General features: G+C 48.4%; 1 protein-coding gene across 2 annotated transcripts in view; it reads right to left on the reverse strand.

Annotated features, from left to right (window-relative positions):
• The window catches only part of LOC106601277 (uncharacterized), an 83,439-nt gene that overhangs the window by 31,821 nt on the left and 34,175 nt on the right, over positions 1-17,443 (reverse strand). For both annotated transcript variants that reach the window (XM_045715123.2, XM_045715122.2), the window contains 13 exons: positions 16,454-16,528; positions 15,576-15,659; positions 15,395-15,451; positions 15,105-15,158; positions 13,891-13,944; positions 13,571-13,624; positions 12,700-12,753; positions 12,472-12,525; positions 8,830-8,874; positions 1,016-1,069; positions 845-889; positions 493-546; positions 215-259 (listed from right to left, as the gene is read on the reverse strand). In XM_045715123.2, coding sequence (XP_045571079.2) covers positions 215-259; positions 493-546; positions 845-889; positions 1,016-1,069; positions 8,830-8,874; positions 12,472-12,525; positions 12,700-12,753; positions 13,571-13,624; positions 13,891-13,944; positions 15,105-15,158; positions 15,395-15,451; positions 15,576-15,659; positions 16,454-16,528 — 729 coding nt within the window. The remainder of the gene's footprint in view (positions 1-214; positions 260-492; positions 547-844; positions 890-1,015; positions 1,070-8,829; positions 8,875-12,471; positions 12,526-12,699; positions 12,754-13,570; positions 13,625-13,890; positions 13,945-15,104; positions 15,159-15,394; positions 15,452-15,575; positions 15,660-16,453; positions 16,529-17,443) is intronic.

Consider the following 17,443-nt stretch of genomic DNA (forward strand, 5'->3'; position numbering starts at 1 on the left):
AGAACTGACTCCCTGCCTGCCTGTGTGTGTGTTCCAGTTTGTGTTTCCTGGATATTCATTTCCTGTCAAGTGTCCTCTGTAATCTGAATGGGAGCCAGGAGTGGCTGGTACCGGGTCACAACGTTCAAGGCCAGCCTCCCCTGGGGGCGGAGCTGATAGCGGTCACAAGATCAGGTCGTTAAATCTGATAGGAAGAGAGATGCACGGTGCCTACCTTCTCTCCTGGCAGGCCGATGGGACCCTGAGAACCAGGAAGGCCCTGGACCAGAACAAAGCATTAATCAGGTTCAGGGTGTGTGTGTGTGCGTGTGTGTGTGCATGTGTGGAGAGAGAGAGAGAGAGAGAGAGAGAGAGAGTAGAAAGATAAAGAGAGAGTAGAAATAGAAAGCGAGACAGAAGGAAAAGACAGAAAGTGTTGAGACTGTGTTTTTTATGATTATGTTTTTGACAACATGTTGTTGTGTGTTGACATTGTGTGAGGTTGTGGGTTACCTGTAATCCAGGATTTCCTTGTTGACCGCTGGGCCCTGTCTCTCCAGGTGGCCCCTGAGACAAAACAACAAGTGTCACACACACTTTCTCTTCACACAACCCTGGTCACATGGTCAGAGCCCCACATGCTAGGAATCCTAAACAGGGTCATGGGACTGCTATTCCACTGTGGTCAATGCTTTTTTAGCTGTGTTTAATTAATAAAAGTCACTTGCATTCCACAGGTCTGATTGTGTTTCTAAACACCATCTTTAGAAAGCTTTTATTCACCCATTATAGTCATCATGGATCACCTGTTGTCATTTTGAGGTCATGAAAACTACAAGTCCAAAGTTAAGTTTAAAATACTGACCAGGTTGCCCTTTGACCCTTGAACTCCATCCACACCTGTAATACCCTGAAAGAGAAAGACAGCTAATCAGATTTAACTGTATTCGATGTTATCTATCAATATCAGACTGGTTTGAAGGGTGTTCAATTGCCCATTGAATAGCATTAAGGTGAAGGTTGGATGTTGTCTTACTGGCTGCCCAGGTGGCCCAGGTGGCCCTCTGGGTCCGACAAGTCCTCTGGCACCCTAGAGTCAAACACAGCACACTGATCAATACTGTATCAGGTTCACATAAGCTCGTATATATATATATATATATATATATATATATATATATATATATATATATATATATATATATATATATATACATTCTCAAATTATGACAAATACAGGTACAGAATACAGTACCAGTCAAAAGTTTGGACACACCTACACATTCAAGGGTTTTTCTTTGTTTTTACTATTTTCTACATTGTAGAATAATAGTGAAGACATCAACACTATGAAATAGCACATATGGAATCATGTAGTAACCAAAAAAGTGTTAAACAAATAAAAATATGTTTGATATTTGAGATTCTTCAAAGTAGCCACCCTTTGCCTTGATGACAGCTTTGCACACTCTTGGTATTCTCTCAACCAGCTTCACCTGGAATGCTTTTCCAACAGTCTTGAAGGAGTTCCCACATATTCTGAGCACTTCTTGGCTGCTTTTCCTTCACTCAGTGGTCCAACTCATCCCAAACCATCTCAATTGGGTTGAGGTCAGGTGACTGCTACCAAATTGTGTTGCTACCATGTTGTTGTCAGTGTTGTGTTGTCTCTCTTGTCGTGATATGCGTTTTGTCCTATATTTATATTTTATTTATTTATTTTTAATCCCAGCATCCATCCCCACAGCAAGAATTTTGCCTTTTGGTCGGCCGTCATTGTAAATAAGAATTTGTTCTTAACTGACTTGCCTAGTTAAATAAAGGTTAAATAAAACCCAATAAAGAAATAAATTGTGGAGGCCAGGTCATCTGATGAAGCACTCCATCACCCTCCTTCTTCGTCAAATAGCCCTTATCAAATCAAATTCAATTTTATTTGTCACATGCTGTCACGTCCTGACCATAGAAGCTTTTATTTTCTATGGTAGAGTAGGTCAGGGCGTGACGGGCTTGTGTCTAGTTTAGATTTTCTATGTTGTCATGTTCTTGTTTCTGTATTTCTATGTTGTTTTTTTGGGATGATCTCCAATTAGAGGCAGCTGGTCATCGTTGTCTCTAATTGGAGATCATACTTAAGTAGTTGTTTTTCTCACCTGGGTTTGTGGGAGATTGTATTTTGAGTAAGTGTATGTTGCACCTTGGCGGTGGTCTGCAGTCTGGAGTCTCCAGCGGCGGTCTGCAGTCCGGAGTCTCCAGCGGCGGTCTGCAGTCCAGAGCCTCTGGCGATGAACCACGGTCCAGTTCCTCTGACGACGAGCCACGGTCCGGTGACATAAAAGCGGAGGGATCAGCGGGAGAAGCGGGGGCTACGCCCCGAACCGGAGCCGCCTCCTATGATGCTGGATTCGCAGGAGGAGAGGGTTCGTCGTCCTGCACCCGAGCCGCCTCCTATGCTGGCGGATAAGCAGGATGAGAGGGTTCTTCGGCCCACACCAGAACCGCCTCCGATACAGGAGGATCCGCGGGAGGAGAGGGTTCTTCGTCCTGCACCAGAGCCGCCACCAACATTAGACACCCACCCTAACCCTCCCTTTTTTAATTACATTTTTTTGTTAGATGTTTTGCGTTCAGAGTCCGCACCTTTGGGGGGGGGTACTGTCACATCCTGACCATAGAAGCTTTTATTTTCTATGGTAGAGTAGGTCAGGGCATGACGGGGTTGTGTCTAGTTTAGATTTTCTATGTTGTCATGTTCTTCTTTCTGTATTTCTATGTTGTTTTTTTGGGATGATCTCCAATTAGAGGCAGCTGGTCATCATTGTCTCTAATTGGAGATCATACTTAAGTAGTTGTTTTTCCCACCTGTGTTTGTGGGAGATTGTATTTTGAGTAAGTGTATGTTGCACCTCTTCATCATGGTTTGTTGTTTTGTTCATTAGTTTATTTGTAAGTCTTGCATAGTTTCACAGTTAGAATAAAATGTGGAACGATACCCACGCAGCGCTTTGGTCCCATTCTTCAGACAAACATGACACATGCGCCAAATACAACAGGTGGACTGTAGACCTTACAGTGAAATGCTTACTTACAAGCCCAACAATGCAGTTTTAAGAAAAAAAATAAAAATAAAATGTAAGTAAGAGATAAGAATATCAAATAATTAAAGAGCAGCAGTAAATAACAATAGCGGGGCTATATACAGGGGGTACCGGTTCAGAGTCAATGTGCGGGGGCACCGGTGTCGAGGTAATTGAGGTAATATGTACATGTAGGTAGAGTTATTAAAGTGCATAGATAATAACAGAGAGTAGCAGCAGCATAGAATGGGGGGGGGGGGGGGGGATGCCAATAGTCTGGGTAGCCATTTGATTAGCTGTTCAGGAGTCTTATGGTTTGGGGGTTGAAGCTGTTTAGAAGCCTCTTGGAGCTAGACTTGGCGCTCCGGTACAGGTTGACGTGCGGTAGCAGAGAGAACAGTCTATGACTAGGGTGGCTGGAGTCTTCGACAATTCATAGGGCCTTCCTCTGATTTCGCCTGGTATAGAAGTCCTGGAAGGCAGGAAGCTTGGCCCCAGTGATGTACTGGGCCATACGCACTACCCTCTGAAGTGACTTGCGGTCAGAGGCCGAGCAGTTGCCATACCAGGCAGTTATGCAACCCGTCAGGATGCTCTCGATGGTGCAGCTGTAAAACATTTTGAGGATCTGAGGACCCATGCCAAATCTTTTCAGTCTCCTGAGGGGGAATAGGTTTTTGTCATGCCCTCTTCACGACTGTCTTGGTGTGCTTGGCCCATGTTAGTTTGTTGGGGATGTGGACGCGAAGGAACTTGAAGCTCTCAACCTGCTCCACTACAGCCCCATTGATGAGAATGGGGGCGTGCTCGGTCCTCCTTTCCTGTAGTCCACAATAATCTCCTTTGTCTTGATCACGTTGAAGGAGAGGTTGTTGTCCTTGGTCAGGTCATGGTCAGGTCTCTGACCTCCTCCCTATAGGCTGTCTCATCATTGTCGGTGATCAGGCCTACCACTGTTGTGTCATCAGCAAACTTAACGATGGTGTTGGAATCGTGCCTGGACATGCAGTCATGAATGAACAGGGAGCTGGGGAGGGGACTGAGCATGTTGAGGATTGAGGATCAGCGTGTTGAGGATCAGCGTGGCGGATGTGTTGTTACCTACACTTACCACCTGGGGGCGGCCCGTCAGGAAGTCCAGGATCCAGTTGCAGAGGGAGGTGTTTACTCCCAGGGTCCTTAGCTTAGGGATGAACATTGAGGGCACTATTGTGTTGAACGCAGAGCTGTAGTCAATGAATAGCATTCTCACATAGGTGTTCCTTTTGTCCAGGTGTGAAAGGGCAGTGTTGAGTGCAATAGAGATTGCATCATCTGTGGATCTGTTGGTGCGGTATGTAAATTGGAGTGGGTCTAGGGTTTCTGGGATAATGGTGTTGATGTGAGCCATGACCAGCCTTTCAAGCATTTCATGCCTACAGACGTGAGTGCTACAGGTCGGTAGTCATTTAGGCAGGTTACACAGCCTGAAGGTGTGTTGGGTCATTGTCATGTTGAAAAACAAATGATAGTCCCATTAAGCGCAAACCAGATGGGATGGCGTGTCACTGCAGAATGCTGTGGTAGCCATGTTGGTTAAGTGTGCCTTGAATTCTAAATAAATCACAAACAGTGTCACCAGCAAAGCACCCCCACACCACCACACCTCCTCCTCCATGCTTTACAGTGGGAACCATACATGTGGAGAGAATCTGTTCACCTACTCTGCGTCTCACAAAGACACGGCGGTTGGAACCGCGTCGGGTGATGAGGAAGAGGACCAAAGCGCAGCTGGGAGCGAACACATGTTTATTCTTAACACTGAAATAAACACGTACACAAAACCAAAAAATGCCGATACGTTAACTGCTCAAAACAAAGAGACAACACCCCACAAACAGCGTGGGGGGAAAAAGGAACTTAAATGTGATCCCAATCAGAGACAACTAGCAACAGCTGTCTCTGATTGGGAATCGACAGAACCCAACATAGAAATACACCACATAGAGCTCACACAAGGCTATAACGCAAACATAGAAAACAAAGCAAGGAAACATACCCAACATGACACACCCTGACCAAAATACCCGAGTTCACCTGGTCAGGGCGTGACAGTACCCCCCCCCAACGGTGCGTACTCCCGGCGCACCAAACTTAAGTCTATTAGGGGGGGGGGACCCGGGTGGGCGCCTCACCCTCGGTGGAGGCTCTGGCCCCGGGCGTGTTCTTTCCCCCGCCTCCACCTTAGCCCTACCCCTCTGGCCCGGACTGGACCACTGTGGAGCGGCATGCTCAGGCTCCGGAGCGGATCCGTCGACCGGAACAGGATTGGGCACCGGTGGACCGGACACGGGCCGTGCCGGACTAGGAACACGCACCACTGGCTTGGTGCGGGCAGCAGGAACCGGCCGGGCCGGACTGGGAACACGCACCACTGGCTTGGTGCGGGGAGCAGGAACGGGCCGGGCCGGACTGGGAACACGCACCACTGGCTTGGTGCGGGGAGCAGGAACGGGCCGGGCCGGACTGGAGACACGCACCACTGACTTGGTGCGGGGAGCAGGAACGGGCCGGGCCGGACTGGGGACACGCACCACTGACTTGGTGCGGGGAGCAGGGACGGGCCGGGCCGGACTGGGAACACACACCACTGGCTTGGTGCGGGGAGCAGGAACGGGCCGGGCCGGACTGGGGACACGCACCACTGACTTGGTGCGGGGAGCAGGGACAGGCCGGGCCGGACTGGGAACACGCACCACTGGCTTGGTGCGGGGAGCAGGGACGGGCCGGGCCGGACTGGGGACACGCACCACTGACTTGGTGCGGGGAGCAGGGACGGGCCGGGCCGGACTGGGAACACGCACCACTGGCTTGGTGCGGGGAGCAGGAACGGGCCGGGCCGGACTGGGGACACGCACCACTGGCTTGGTGCGGGGAGCAGGGACGGGCCGGGCCGGACTGGGGACACGCACCACTGACTTGGTGCGGGGAGCAGGAACGGGCCGGGCCGGACTGGGGACACGCACCACTGACTTGGTGCGGGGAGCAGGGACGGGCCGGACAGGACTGTGGACACGCACCGCGGGCTTGGTGCGGGGAACAGGAACGGGCCAGACAGGACTGTGAACACGCACTGGTGAACTGAAGCGTGGAGCCGGTTTAGCCACTCGTCCTGGTTGGATGCCCATCCTAGCACGGCATGTGCTGGGCATGTCCACCGGACGCACCGGGCTCTGCGGGCGCACTGGTGACACAGCGCGCAACTCCGCTTCCCATGGCTTGGTGCGGGGAGCAGGGACGGGCCGGACAGGACTGTGGAACGCACCGTGGGCTTGGTGCGGGGAACAGGAACGGGCCAGACAGGACTGTGAACACGCACTGGTGAACTGAAGCGTGGAGCCGGTTTAGCCACTCGTCCTGGCTGGATGCCCATCCTAGCACGGCATGTGCTGGGCATGTCCACCGGACGCACCGGGCTGTGCGGGCGCACTGGCGACACAGCGCGCAACTCCGCATCCCATGGCTCCTCCTCCAGATCTTCCCTCAGCAGGTCCTCCATCAACCGCCTCATCTTCGTCTCCTCCTTCGCCGTCATCCCCCATGAGAGCAGTGGTCTGGGCTCTTCCTCTGCCCTTCCGGACCACCCCATTAGCCCCCCCCCCCCCCCCAACATTTTCTTGGGGGTGTCTTCCGGGCCTCCTCGACTGCCGCCTGCGACTCCGTCCACCGGCTGGCTTTACCTCCTCGACCTGGGAATCCTTTCACCAGGGTCCTTTCCCCAACATGATCTCCTCCCAGGTCCAGAACTCCTTCCTATCGCGAGCCCATCTCTCGCGCTCCTTATCCTCCCGCTGCTTGGTCCTGGTTTGGTGGGGTGTTCTGTAATGTTCGTCGTCGGGTGATGAGGAAGAGGACCAAAGCGCAGCTGGGAGCGAACACATGTTTATTCTTAACACTGAAATAAACACGTACACAAAACCAAAAAATGCCGATACGTTAACTGCTCAAAACAAAGAGACAACACCCCACAAACAGCGTGGGGGAAAAAGGAACTTAAATGTGATCCCAATCAGAGACAACTAGCGACAGCTGTCTCTGATTGGGAATCGACAGAACCCAACATAGAAATACACCACATAGAGCTCACACAAGGCTATAACGCAAACATAGAAAACAAACCAAGGAAAAATATCCAACATGACACACCCTGACCAAAATACCTGAGTTCACCTGGTCAGGGCGTGACATCATCAGACCAAAGAATAGATTTCCACCGGTCTTGTTCATTGCTCGTGTTTCTTGGCCCAAGCAAGTCTCTTCTTATTATTGGTGTCCTTTAGTAGTGGTTTATTTGCTGCAATTCAACCATGAAGGCCTGATTCACACAGTCTCCTCTGAACAGTTGATGTTGAGATGTGTTTGTTACTTGAACTCTGTGAAGAATTTATTTGGGCTGCGATTTCTGAGGTGCAGTTAACTCTAAGGAACTTATCCTCTGCAGCAGAGGTAACTCTGGCTCTTCCTTTCCTGTGTCGGTCCTCATGAGAGCCAGTTTCATCATAGCGCTTGATGGTTTTTGCGACTGCACTTGAAGAAACTTTCAAAGTTGTTGAAATTTTCAGGTTACTACACTTTTTTGGTTACTACATGATTCCATGTGTTATTTCATAGTTTTGATGTCTTCACTAATATTCTACAATGTAAAACATTTGAAAAATAAAGAAAAACCCTTGAATGAGTAGGTGTGTCCAAACTTTTGACTGGAACTGTATATACAGTATATATGTGTGTCTGTGTGCGTGTTGGTGTGTTTCTGTGTGCTCATCATGCATTTGTGTGTGTGTGTTTGAGAAATATTGTAAGTATGTTTGAGTGTGTGTGTCTGTGTGTGTGTGTATGTGTGTGTGAGTGTCTGAGGAAGAGCGAGTTAATGAGCCTGTGCACATATGGGCAAGTGTGTATTTGTGTGAGAGTGAGTGTGTGTGTCTGTGAGGAGAGACGAAGCGGTTTGGGGGGGTGTCTCTGCGTGTGTTGTTTTTGTCAGCATCGCTCTTTGTACCTCGGCCAAGCCACCTGTTCCAAAGCCACATCTGTGATCTCCCTTGAAGTGATTGATATGGAAATATAATCATTCAGGCCAGGATTTCATCTCTACCATCTCGCTTTCCCTCACTCTCTAACTCGCTCTTATCTCATTCACCACCCACTGAATTCCTCTCTCACATTTATCTCCCTCCCTCTCTCCCCCTTCCCCCCTCACTTCCCCTCTTTCTCTCATCCAAACCCTCAGCTCCTCTATTTCCCTGAGTCTCTGTAGTTAAGGGCTCGGACACACCAATAGCGTTTGCCTGCAGAGAGTACTGTAGATGTGAACTGAGTGCAAACCGATTTTACATGTAGAATCACGGAAAATGACATTTTCGCACGATTCTGACTCAGACGGCCTCAACAGCACGCTGATGATCAGTAGATCCACATTCAGCGTGCGCCTTAACACAGCCCTCCTAACATGTCTAATACAGTCCTCTATTTCTTTGGTCGCTGGGTGATCCATTTAGAGAGGCAGAGCCCCACTGGGCCTCCTCCTCACCTGCTGGGATAAAGATGGAGTGTGAATCAGCCTGGGCATACCGCGGTCATAGAGCCGCCTGTGGGGTGGAGGAACGTGTGTGTGTGTGTGTGTGTGTGTGTGTGTGTGTGTGTGTGTGTGTGTGTGTGTGTGTGTGTGTGTGTGTGTGTGTGTGTGTGTGTGTGTGTGTGTGTGTGTGTGTGTGTGTGTGACGTGTTTACTCACAGGTTCACCGGGCTGTCCACTCGGCCCTACGGGTCCATCTAAACCCTAACAAATGACACGAGAAAGAGTCAACAGAGAGAGAATACTGTCCTCTCTTCATGTGCCTCTCTGTCCTATTAAAGAAATCAGTTGACTGACAGATATGTCTACGTAATACATCACACCCATCCTCTATCCCGCCTTTCACATAACTAACATGCCTTGTCCTGACCACAATTCATCATCAATAGCCGAAAATGTGTCTGAAATTAATTTATAATCTTCACTGGATTTTAATAATTGATATTTGCATTGCTGCTTGTTGAGTGAACTAAAGCCAGAACGATAGAGATGTCTTAAACATTCAAGGTTTTTCAATTTCATCTCAATGGTGAGTGCTTTGATCTGGGTGCTTTGCTCAACTGTGGTACTGTAGGAGAATTTCCTCTACCGATCATGGTAATGGCGTCCTTCACTTTTACCTTGCCTCATGGAAAAGTGGTTTCAACTGGATCCACATGTATAGCATAATACATTTGACATTTTTATCATTTAGCAGACGCTCCTGTTCAGAGTTACATTAGTGAGCGCATACATTTTTGTACTTTTCGTATAATATGTATGTACGTATATTATACAGAACGGTATGTGGCTCTGGTTTCAACATACAGCACACATAGAAATGGAATTCAAATTCTGTTTCTGCCCATGGGGTCCATGTTTCCAGGACGTTGCTGAAGGGAATGCTGGGTATGGTTACTTTGCTGAAGGGGATGCTGGTATGGTTACTTTGCTGAAGGGGATGCTGGTTATGGTTACTTTGCTGAAGGGGAGGCTGGGTATGGTTACTTTGCTGAAGGGGAGGCTGGGTATGGTTACTTTGCTGAAGGGGATGCTGGTTATGGTTACTTTGCTGAAGGGGATGCTGGTATGGTTACTTTGCTGAAGGGGATGTTGGGTATGGTTACTTTGCTGAAGGGGATGCTGGTTATGGTTACTTTGCTGAAGGGGATGCTGGTATGGTTACTTTGCTGAAGGGGATGTTGGGTATGGTTACTTTGCTGAAGGGGATGCTGGTTTGGTTACTTTGCTGAAGGGGATGCTGGTTATGGTTACTTTGCTGAAGGGGATGCTGGTATGGTTACTTTGCTGAAGGGGATGTTGGGTATGGTTACTTTGCTGAAGGGGATGCTGGTATGGTTACTTTGCTGAAGGGGATGCTGGGTATGGTTACTTTGCTGAAGGGGATGCTGGTATGGTTACTTTGCTGAAGGGGATGCTGGGTATGGTTACTTTGCTGAAGGGGATGCTGGGTATGGTTACTTTGCTGAAGGGGATGCTGGGTATGGTTACTTTGCTGAAGGGGATGCTGGTATGGTTACTTTGCTGAAGGGGATGCTGGGTATGGTTACTTTGCTGAAGGGGATGCTGGTATGGTTACTTTGCTGAAGGGGATGCTGGGTATGGTTACTTTGCTGAAGGGGATGCTGGTATGGTTACTTTGCTGAAGGGGATGCTGGGTATGGTTACTTTGCTGAAGGGGATGCTGGGTATGGTTACTTTGCTGAAGGGGATGTTGGGTATGGTTACTTTGCTGAAGGGGATGTTGGGTATGGTTACTTTGCTGAAAGGGATGTTGGGTATGGTTACTTTGCTGAAGGGGATGCTGGTATGGTTACTTTGCTGAAGGGGATGTTGGGTATGGTTACTTTGCTGAAGGGGATGCTGGGTATGGTTACTTTGCTGAAGGGGATGCTGGTATGGTTACTTTGCTGAAGGGGATGCTGGGTATGGTTACTTTGCTGAAGGGGATGTTGGGTATGGTTACTTTGCTGAAGGGGATGTTGGGTATGGTTACTTTGCTGAAAGGGATGTTGGGTATGGTTACTTTGCTGAAGGGGAGGCTGGGTATGGATACTTTGCTGAAGGGGATGTTGGATATGGTTACTTTGCTGAAGGGGATGCTGGATATGGTTACTTTGCTGAAGGGGATGTTGGGTATGGTTACTTTGCTGAAGGGGATGCTGGGTATGGTTACTTTGCTGAAGGGGATGTTGGGTATAGTTACTTTGCTGAAGGGGATGTTGGGTATGGTTACTTTGCTGAACGGGGTGCTGGGTATGGTTACTTTGCTGAAGGGGATGCTGGTATGGTTACTTTGCTGAAGGGGATGTTGGGTATGGTTACTTTGCTGAAGGGGATGTTGGGTATGGTTACTTTGCTGAACGGGGTGCTGGGTATGGTTACTTTGCTGAACGGGGTGCTGGGTATGGTTACTTTGCTGAACGGGGATGTTGGGTATGGTTACTTTGCTGAAGGGGATGTTGGATATGGTTACTTTGCTGAAGGGGATGTTGGATATGGTTACTTTGCTGAAGGGGATGTTGGATATAGTTACTTTGCTGAAGGGGATGTTGGATATAGTTACTTTGCTGAAGGGGATGTTGGATATGGTTACTTTGCTGAAGGGGATGCTGGTATGGTTACTTTGCTGAAGGGGATGCTGGTATGGTTACTTTGCTGAAGGGGATGCTGGGTATGGTTACTTTGCTGAAGGGGATGCTGGTATGGTTACTTTGCTGAAGGGGATGCTGGTATGGTTACTTTGCTGAAGGGGATGTTGGGTATGGCTACTTTGCTGAAGGGGATGTTGGGTATGGTTACTTTGCTGAAGGGGATGCTGGGTATGGTTACTTTGCTGAACGGGATGGTGGGTATGGTTACTTTGCTGAAGGGGATGCTGGGTATGGTTACTTTGCTGAAGGGGATGTTGGGTATGGTTACTTTGCTGAAGGGGATGTTGGATATGGTTACTTTGCTGAAGGGGATGTTGGATATGGTTACTTTGCTGAAGGGGATGCTGGATATGGTTACTTTGCTGAAGGGGATGCTGGTAGGGTTACTTTGCTGAAGGGGATGCTGGTATGGTTACTTTGCTGAAGGGGATGCTGGGTATGGTTACTTTGCTGAAGGGGAGGCTGGGTATGGTTACTTTGCTGAAGGGGATGTTGGATATGGTTACTTTGCTGAAGGGGATGCTGGTTTGGTTACTTTGCTGAAGGGGATGCTGGTATGGTTACTTTGCTGAAGGGGATGCTGGTATGGTTACTTTGCTGAAGGGGATGTTGGGTATGGCTACTTTGCTGAAGGGGATGTTGGGTATGGTTACTTTGCTGAAGGGGATGTTGGGTATGGTTACTTTGCTGAAGGGGATGCTGGGTATGGTTACTTTGCTGAAGGGGATGTTGGGTATGGTTACTTTGCTGAAGGGGATGGTGGGTATGGTTACTTTGCTGAAGGGGATGCTGGTATGGTTACTTTGCTGAAGGGGATGTTGGATATGGTTACTTTGCTGAACGGGATGGTGGGTATGGTTACTTTGCTGAAGGGGAGGCTGGGTATGGTTACTTTGCTGAAGGGGATGTTGGGTATGGTTACTTTGCTGAAGGGGATGTTGGGTATGGTTACTTTGCTGAAGGGGATGTTGGGTATGGTTACTTTGCTGAAGGGGATGCTGGGTATGGTTACTTTGCTGAAGGGGATGCTGGGTATGGTTACTTTGCTGAAGGGGATGCTGGGTATGGTTACTTTGCTGAAGGGGATGCTGGGTATGGTTACTCCGCAGGACCCTATAGTACATTTATGGTTGCTTTTTGTCCTCACCTTTTCTCCTGACTCTCCATCAGGCCCATGTGGTCCAGGCTTCCCTCTCTCCCCCTAGGAGAAAATACATGATATACTGTGTAAGGCATATGTAGACTTGATGTTCAATGCCATTAAACACATCAGCAGTCACAAATGCTTCCCACACATAAATGTCAAAACACGCACACAGTCTCAGGAGGAGAGAAAGACAGACAGTAGAAACTTGGGTTGCTAGTCCTCACTCACTCTGTGGCCCTTGTTTCCTGGGAGACCTGGCAGTCCGTCGAAGCCTCTGTCCCCCTGAGGATAAATAGACCCAAGAGCATGACATCGAAACATAGTTACAACACAGACACACACACACACACAGACACACACACACAATAGATTGAGATGCCTTCCCTATGGACTCTCCCATCTGGCAGTGTGTTATTAGCTCTGACTGGGAACAGTGTGTGTGCGTGTGTGTGTGCGTGAACAGCAGTGTCTTTATCTGTCAGAACTGTGTTTTAGCACAGAACAGGACAGAACAGCTAATACTCTGGCTTCCGTGTGTGTGTGTGTGTGTGTGTGTGTGTGTGTGTGTGTGTGTGTGTGTGTGTGTGCGTGTGTGTGTGCTCGCGTGAGTGTGTGTGTAGTGTCTCTGGCTGGGACTGCGAGCCCAGAGTGTTAGCTGTTCTGTTCTGGAACACTGTTCTGACCGATGAAGACACTGCTGTCCAGGGGAGCGTCATTTATTTGCCAAGCTCTTCCTGCAGCTGTAAACTATTGAATCGCTGGCATGGTCAATATGACTAATAAACTCACTATTAGAACCTCTGATAGCTCTAGGGTTATTTAGCAAGTGAAAATGAAGACTTCATTCGACAATTCCCGTGGAAACATTAATTCGTTCACAATCCTGTTGCTAACTCGCAAGAACACATAGTAAATTGGATCAGTCAGATTAACTACCAGACACAACAGTAGTACAGTTCATTCCAAAACAAACTATCCACTGTGCAGGTACAGTACACTACACACAAACAAACCTGATCAGCGGAGGTTCTGCCTTAACACAATTTACTTTGATTTTCACCCACTGCACTGTGATGAAATGTGATTTTAGGGAGCTTACTTTTCCCCCTGTCTCCCCCGGTGCTCCGCGCCCTCCATCCGTTCCGGCCCGGCCCTAGGAGAGGACACACATACAGGGTAACACAGCCATCTGCAAGGGACACAGCACACCCAAACACTCACCCTAACCGACACACTACCACTGACACTACTGTCAATGAAGGCACAGGCAAGGCGAGAGAGAAAAGATGTGTTGTAGTAACAGTTGGTTGTATCTGATCAAGGAGTACAACAACAGTTCAGAACATCTGTATAGAGTTACAGTCCACTGTTGGGTTTCTGGAGCATGACGACAATGTCACACAGCTCACTAAGTCTCACCCTCTTTCCTAACTTCCCGTTGAGTCCTGCAGGACCTGGGTTACCACGGGGACCCTGAGAATGAATAGACAGAGAGAGGGGGGAGGAGGAGGAGAGAGAGAGAATAGACAGAGAGGGGGAGGAAGAGGAGAGAGAATAGACAGAGAGAGGGGGGGAGGAGGAGAGAGAGAGAATAGACAGAGAGAGGGGGGAGGAGGAGAGAGAGAATAGACAGAGAGAGGGAGGGAGGAGGAGGAGAGAGTGAAAATAGAGAGAGGGGAGGAGGAGGAGGAGAGAGAGAGAACAGACAGAGAGAGGGGGAGGAGGAGGAGAGAGAGAGAACAGACAGAGAGAGGGGGGAGGAGGAGAGAGAGAGAGAATAGACAGAGAGGGGGAGGAAGAGGAGGAGAGAGAGAATAGACAGAGAGAGGGGGCGAGGAAGAGGCGAGAGAATAGACAGAGAGAAGGGGGAGGAGGAGGAGAGAGAGAGAACAGACAGAGAGAGGGGGGGAGGAGGAGAGAGAGAGAACAGACAGAGAGAGGGGGAGGAGGAGAGAGAGAGAATAGACAGAGAGGGGGAGGAAGAGGAGGAGAGAGAATAGACAGAGAGAGGGGGGAGGAGGAAGAGGAGAGAGAGAATAGACAGAGAGATGGGGGAGGAGGAGAGAGAGAGAGAATAGACAGAGAGGGGGAGGAAGAGGAGGAGAGAGAGAATAGACAGAGAGGGGGGGAGGAGGAGAGAGAGAATAGACAGAGAGAGGGGGGAGGAGGAGAAAGAGAGAACAGACAGAGAGGGGGAGGAAGAGGAGAGAGAGAATAGACAGAGAGAGGGGGGAGGAGGAGAGAGAGAATAGACAGAGGGAGGGGGGAGGAGGAGGAGAGAGAGAGAGAACAGACAGAGAGGGGGAGGAAGAGGACAGAGAGAATAGACAGAGAGAGGGGGGAGGAGAGAGAGAGAATAGACAGAGAGGGGGAGGAGGGGGAGAGAGAGAGAGAGAATAGACAGAGAGGGGAGGAGGAGGAGAAGGAGAGAGACAGAATAGACAGAGAGAGGGGGAGGAGAAGGAGAGAGAAAGAATAGACAGAGAGAGGGGGAGAGAAGGAAGAGAGAGATGAAGAGAGAGGGGGAGGACAGAGAGAGGGACAGAGAGAGAGTGAGACCAACAGGATACATCAAAATCTAAATGGACCTTGACTGCTATATGGTAGCAAGTCAAAATAGAATATCCTCTTACCCTTGGGCCATGTTCTCCAGCGTCACCTTTAAGTCCAGAGGGACCAGTAAGACCCTAAACACCCAGAGGAAAGGCAGTCAAACCAAACAAGGACATATAAAGAATAGCCTGTTAAGTCACATTAGTGATGATCAGATTGCTGATTGTTTGTATGTGCATGGAGAGAAAAGGGGCTTTGGTCAATGTGGTTGTGGTGGACTGTAGACAGGGGAGTATCTGCTAGGTGTAGATAGAGAATAAAGTAGAATTTAAGATTGTGGCCTTTGGTTTGAACTAGGTGGGTATCCTACCAGTGGGCCAGGTCGCCCTGTAAGACCCAGTGGACCTGGAGGTCCCTTCAACGACATCTGGAATAAACAAGGGTAAGAAGGACATTGTTAGATAAGTTAAGGCTCATTTCTAATGTAAAGGGAGTAATGATGTTCCAGGTTGTAGTTGTAGTTGTAGTTGTAGTGGACAGGTGGACGTTACCTTGGTCTGCTGCAGGATGGCCTGAGCCTGGGCCTCCTGGGCCGACACCACAGGCCCCTTCTGAGAATCACCACCATGTTGGAACTACACGAGAAGGGGGTAGAGTGATCAACCTAAATACATGAGGTATAAATCTATGGGAATACACAATGTAGATTTAATCTGGCCTCATCAGCATTCAATCTCACAGCTCCACCTAGTGGCTCAGAGCTGTTACTGCCCTACCTCAGGACAGCTTCACATATGGGGAATCCCAAACCACCCCCTCACCCCTACCAACTTGCTCGGAGGGCTCTCCGTTGTCACGTGTTGCTGATGAAACTCTGAGGGTGACTTCCAGAGAATGGCGAGGAGATCAATAAACCCATCAACTTCTGGACACACTGCTGACTTGAATGAAGCAATTCATGTTCCACTTTTAAATAATAAAACAAGCATGAAATTCCTCCTGTCGTTTTACAAGATATAAACCTCAGTAAGAGTTAAATATTTAATTTGTAGGTATTTGTGTCAAGTCTCAAAATCAGACATAAACAAATGCACGTGGCATATAATCAGGTACGCCTCTCCAATCTTTTGTGTGAAATTGCACATACTCCAAACATATTGCAGAGCGTGTCAAGATAGTAAAGCCTACAGCCCTGCAGCCCTGAAGCCTGCAGCCCTGCTATCTGAGGGTCTAACCTACACCTTCGATAATTTTCTCTCCCTCAGCTTTTGGACGCTTGTGCAAATGGGGGAGGCACGCATGAACGCTCAAATTGAGGGCAGAGGGGAAGGGAGTGATTTGGGATTCAGCCATAGTCAATGGGGACTGAACATGAGTGTGTGTTCAGCTGAGGTAAGTTTAAATAAAGAGAGTTTTATCTAATTCTTACTGGTAACATCAGCATGGTTCCTGGAGGACCAGGTATCCCATCAACCCCAGCTAAACCAGGACGTCCTGGAGGACCCTGAGAGAGACAGAGGGAGAGAGAGAGGGAGGGAGGAGGATTTTAGTCATGACTGTATGAGGGTTTATACAGTGAACAACACAAGTATGTACAGTACAGGCCTGTAAACACAAGTCTGTACAGTACAGGCCTGTAAACACAAGTATGTACAATACAGGCCTGTAAACACAAGGATGTACATTATAGGCCTGTGAACACAAGTATGTACAATACAGGCCTGTAAACACAAGTATGTACAGTACAGGCCTGTAAACACAAGGATGTACAATACAGGCCTGTAAACACAAGGATGTACATTATAGGCCTGTGAAGCACAAGTATGTACAATACAGGCCTGTAAGCACAAGTATGTACAGTACAGGCCTGTAAACACAAGGATGTACATTATAGGCCTGTAAACACAAGTATGTACATTATAGGCCTGTAAGCACAAGTATGTACAATATAGGCCTGTAAGCCCAAGTATGTACAATATGTACAATATAGGCCTGTAAGCCCAAGTATGTACAATATAGGCCTGTAAGCAGAAGTATGTACAATATAGGCCTGTAAGCCCAAGTATGTACAATATAGGCCTGTAAGCCCAAGTATGTACAATATAGGCCTGTAAGCCCAAGTATGTACATTATAGGCCTGTAAGCCCAAGTATGTACAATATAGGCCTGTAAGCCCAAGTATGTACAGTATAGGCCTGTAAGCACAAGTATGTACAATATAGGCCTGTAAGTGGGAGTGTTCCAAAGTGGACGTAAGGCTAAACACATGAGAATGATCCCTGAAATCCAATCTCTGTTATAACAACCTCTGCTTCAGTTCCAGAGGGTATGTCACTCACTCTTAGGTTCATATCAATTAGGTTGTCTCTAGAGAGGAGGGGAATGATTTTCTGCTTGATGCCCCAATCAAAAGCCTAAT

Source organism: Salmo salar, chromosome 03 (genome assembly GCF_965601325.2).
Source record: "Salmo salar chromosome 03, fSalSal1, whole genome shotgun sequence".
Taxonomy (NCBI): domain Eukaryota; kingdom Metazoa; phylum Chordata; class Actinopteri; order Salmoniformes; family Salmonidae; genus Salmo; species Salmo salar.